The sequence below is a fragment of the Rhagoletis pomonella genome, unplaced genomic scaffold, assembly GCF_013731165.1.
Source record: "Rhagoletis pomonella isolate Grant_MI unplaced genomic scaffold, Rhpom_1.0 Rhpom_scaffold_11524, whole genome shotgun sequence".
NCBI lineage: Eukaryota > Metazoa > Arthropoda > Insecta > Diptera > Tephritidae > Rhagoletis > Rhagoletis pomonella.
Window position 1 is genome coordinate 1 of NW_023470049.1, and position 5088 is coordinate 5088.

Below are 5088 nucleotides of genomic sequence, written 5' to 3' on the forward strand. Positions count from 1 at the left end.
GGTTATTTACTTTTAATAAGTTCCAAGTTTTATTTATTTTTTTCTTCACTTCATTATTATTATTAAAATAATAATATTATCAATTCATTTGTTTAGCCTAATATCTGCACTATACTAAGTTTATATAATATATAGTTTTGTGTATATAATTATGTTTTACTGATGCTGAGGTTTTTAATTGTTGTTTATTTGTTGGTTGTATTGATGCTTTGTTGTGTTTCTTTTTGCTTTATTTTTGTTTTATTTCAAATTTTGCAGCTTTCTTTGCTGCGAGTGTAGTTCAAAGAATTGTTATGGCTTTCAAAGCTTTGAATTCTTATTTTTTAAACAATTTACATTTGCTTGCAATTGCTTAAATATTGCGCAGACTGCTTAAAAGTTTATTAGTATACTTTCGGCGTCTTTATGTTAAGAAAGCGAGCGAACGATTGGCTGATAAGTTCTGCTTCTTCAATTTCATTCGTAAGTATTCGAATGTTTTCTCATATATGCATAATTGAGTGAAAAAATAAATTTGTATTCGAATAATTATTGCAATAAAAAAAGGTTGTGATGAAAAAATTAGTTCTTACGAATATCTCACATGTGCCTGCCACAAAGTTTTTTATAACTTACAACCCAGTCTATAAAAATTAGAATATATATTTTTAACAAACACTCGCTTTCAAACATGTTTTGCGATGTATTTACTTATAGTTGCAGCCTCAGTGCGTAAGACGTAAATTAGGCTAAATTGCACGACTCGCCAACATTGGCATTGTCTACTGTCATGCTGAAAAATATAAACGACAAAAATCGTCGAAAAGTATGCAGTGCTGCCAAGTTTTTCCGCTTTAATACACTAGTCGAGTCGAAATTTTAGGCAATGACACGAAATTTTCTTTACGATTCGACTCTCGACCAACGACTTGCCTTCGATACGACTCTCGCAATGAGGCTCCTTGTTTTCTATCTATAGTAATATTTTTAGCAGAATTGCCTTAACGGAAAGGTATTTCAAGACGATGACTTAATTGAATGCAAAAACTTAAATACGCCAGCTAATTTTATGAGTCAATCCATTTCATTTTATATTTCGGGCGTTTTTCATAATTTAAACGAATATTTCAATGCTTTCGCTTCAGTTCTCTTCTTCAAATTGTCAATAGTTAGGATGGGCGTTCCATTCCATTGTAGTTTTCAACAAAAAAAAAAAAAATGCGCATATACATACAGTACTTATGTATATTTGCGATGAAATCTTAGCGACTAGTAATAAAGTACGCCTGAGGTCCGATTATGAAAGATCTGAAAAAGACAATAAAAGATAGAATTATATAACTAACTGTATTAATACATAGCTAATCATTTATAAACTTATTATTATTAGTTTTGTTAGTCTAATAATTATGAAATGTGATGTTTATTTCGGAGAGGTTGGTTGGTGTAATAATTATAATCTAATGGTCACTAGGCTGGATTGTTTTAAGGATGTTAAATGATTTATTTCAATTATATGTAGTTTTAATGATAAGTATTCGATTTATATCAATAATTTGTCAAAAATCATTTAAAACGGATGTACATAATTAAAGATGCCGAGGTGACCTACAATACCTAATGCCTAAAGGTATGCTGCAGCCTCAATGAACTAGTATCAAACCGGATATGAAAAACATACATATACACATACCAGTGCTAAAAAAGCTGTATATGAACAGAAAACATGAGCATATATAGTTCAAATACAAAAGTTCGCCATAAACAACTGAAGAAATTAATTAAAAAATAAATTTTCTGCTTATACACATTTTAAGGCAATTTCTAGGTGCAAGTTATTATATTATTGTATTTAAACGTGACGCTAAAACACTTAAACGCATAAATGCAAAGCATCAGTCTCATTTATTTCCAAATCATGACTTATATCAATGTCCAATATGTGCAATAAAGTTGCGCAAATTTAATACTATTTAAGCCTTTAGTTAAAAAATAATAGGCTGATGCTTTGCATTAATGCGTTTAAGAAGATAGCAACAAAATAAAAATCATGATGCTTGTTTCGAAACAATACCATTAACACTATTTTTACATACGTACAAATTACAAATGTCGCGACGTTTTGAAAATTTTTGAATATCTCTTTTGTTTCTATTATTGGCTTATTATCTAAAACTAACCATGTAAATCCAAATTTCAAGTTTTGTGCAAAAATTATAAAAAAATCGGCAAAGTTTCACCAAAATTTCAAACTTCTTAATCAGAGTCTGTAGAAAAAACTTTGGTATGCACTATTGTAGCACGTAGATCGGAAAACTATTCTATATGTAAGAAAAGGCGTTAAACTATCGACAATAAAATTGTCAAAACGCAACTTGAAAGCTGATATTTATTTTACTAAAATTTAATGGGCTTCATTTTTTCTAAGGGTTTTGATTTAAAGTTCTGAAACTTTGCAGAAGTTATTGTACCTAAAATTAATGAGCTACCTTTCTTTCTAAAGATTCTGATTAAAAAATTTGAAATTTTGCAGAAACCTTGCCGAATTTTTATAATTTCTGCACAAATTTTGAAACTTTTATTTGTATGGTTTTTGTTAGATAAAAAGCAATCTTTACTTTTATAAATAAAAAAGTAATAAACATTAAACAAATACGCCAAAATTTTACGACCCTATTATTATGTTCGACACTGAAAATATGTAGGTACATGCAACTAAAATTTATACTCACAGCTTGGCGTGGCTTCATAGCGCCTCTGTATCTGATCGTAAGTGAATTTTACAAACGCATCATACTGCTCGGCGAGCTTCGTAGTCAGCACAGCATTGTATTTTTCACGTATCTCATCTTCTCGCTCCTTCAGCATACGTTCGCATATCAATTGCACCTGTTTAAATGTAAAAAGCGCCTTCTCCGGGTTACGCACCAAGCTCGGTGGGGTGTCTGGACGACGTGGACTTTCGGCGCCCATTTCGGAACCACTAGATTCTGAGTCCTGTTGCATACCGTCTATGGTGGACGATGAAAATTGAAGACGTTTACAGCGGTGCAGTCGTTTGATTTCATCTCGAATATCCTGAGCCATTTTATCTAATTCATAAAATTGAATACGGAGAGAAGCATTAGTTCTTTGTCTTTTTGAAAAGCCACTTTATACTTACCTGGAGAAATTTTTGACAGATTGGCCTCTGTGAATGGATTGGGCTGTGGTTCCTTAGAAATGCGGCTACCGCTGGGACTATGAATGTTTTCGTAGGAAGTGATGGCAGCTGCAGATGAGCGCAATGGTGATGATCCATTTCCTGATGAATGCCCGAGCGGATTGCAACGTCTGCGTTTCGAAGGCCGTTGATTTAACGCTTCCCAGTCTAAAGTACGTTTGAGTGTTGCACATGCCATTTTTTGTTAATAATAGCTTAGTAATAGTTGTGCCGTCTTGAATATGATGTATTATATGCTTAAAGTCACGAAACGAAAACTAAAATTAAAAAAATTTTTATGTATTTAATAATTAAAAATTTAAGCCACAAAATTTTTTTTTAAATCAATGTGTGCAATAGGCTACAGAACTGAATCAACTGATTTAGATTAAAAATGTTCACAGGTAAAGGAATACAATGAAAGCAAAATAACGCACTAAAAGGCACCGCACCTGGCAGCGTGGTTGGTTAGAGGATGCATTCGTGTGTACATATGTATACATATATATGTGCATGCGTATATACTTATGTCTCAGAATATACAGAATCGCCAGAATTCCATAGGAATTCAAAGAAATGTGGGAGAAAGTAAAATACAAGGGATGACTTAAAAACTCAAATAACGTCCACATAAATGGCAAGCTACCTGCAGAAAGGGTCAGTAATAGTCAAGAATAAGAGAACATAGCAATTCGCTCAGTGGTGGTAACAATGCTAGAAAGATCAGCACATAGACATTTACAGCAGTGATCACGAAAATTGTAGCACGACGTATTGACAACTTTTGACAATTTAATTTCCTTGCATTTAATTTTGATTATTTCCTTATAAAAATATAGTTAGTTCTACAACAAAAATCATACAAATTAAAGTTCCAAACTTTCTACAAAAATTGTAAAAATTAAACGAATTTTCACCAAAATATCAAACTTTTTTTCATTAAATAAGATGAGAGAATTTGTTTAAAAAATTAATAAATTTTTGATTTTTACTTGATCTTGTAGTGCGTTCATGTAATACCCCTTTTGACTAATACCCCTATTAAAAACAAGAAAATATATTTGTCAATACGTCACACTGCTATTTTCGTGGACATTGCTGTACATACAAAAGTACATATGTACATCTACATATGTATGTATGTATATATATTTAAGATCAAATGAAGGAACTGCTGCACACTTTTGTTTTTCTCTTGAAGCAGTTTTCCAAACTGAGCCCTTTATAATTTTGTAGCAGTTGTATTTACATTATATATCGTTGTTTAAAGTACAAAACCACGTATCAACAAAATGCAAAACCGCGTATGTTAGGTTGCATAAATTATTTTCTAGAGAAAAACACTCACATTTCAAAATATTGTTTCTCACCTACAAAATCTTGGCCTCACATACGAGGTTTTGCATTTTCTTGATACGCGGTTTTGTACTTTAAACGACGATATGTACATATGTACATGCACATAGCATATATATGTATGCTAAAAATGAACTACAGTAGCAACTCGCCTTTGTGGGCTAACTCAGACCAAACGGGTTTGTCTATACCTGCTTACCCCACAAGAATTGTGTGATGGAAACTAACACATTCTCATTTACCTTACTAACACATATACAAATTTTGCGTTGGTTAAAAAGAGACAACTAAATAATGCCATAAGTCGGAGGAAGACGGAACACAAATGTTTACATCAGATTTTTCACACTGCCCTTTAGAGTTTGATAGAAACTTGTAGGTAGCCAGTGACAGAAATCTCTATCAGTCTTGGCACTCAAATGATTTGTCAAATGATAGTCACTGTTCTTGCAGGGTAGTTATCCCTTGGCTTAGAAGGAAAATTTCAAAACATCAAGACTACGTCCCTACAAGAATTGTGTGATGGAAACTAACACATTCTCATTTATCTT

The 5088-nt window shown here is 32.2% G+C and overlaps 1 protein-coding gene across 1 annotated transcript; it reads right to left on the bottom strand.

Moving 5' to 3' along the window:
* Positions 1-232: 232 nt before the first annotated feature.
* On the bottom strand, positions 233-3475 carry LOC118756685 (akirin-like). Its single transcript, XM_036491435.1, has 3 exons — positions 3143-3475; positions 2712-3071; positions 233-1287 (listed from the first exon to the last, which is right to left on the bottom strand). The coding sequence occupies exons 1-3, from the start codon at positions 3378-3380 to the stop codon at positions 1277-1279; spliced, it is 609 nt and encodes a 202-aa protein (XP_036347328.1). The 5' UTR covers positions 3381-3475; the 3' UTR covers positions 233-1276.
* Between the last annotated feature and the right edge of the window lie 1613 nt (positions 3476-5088).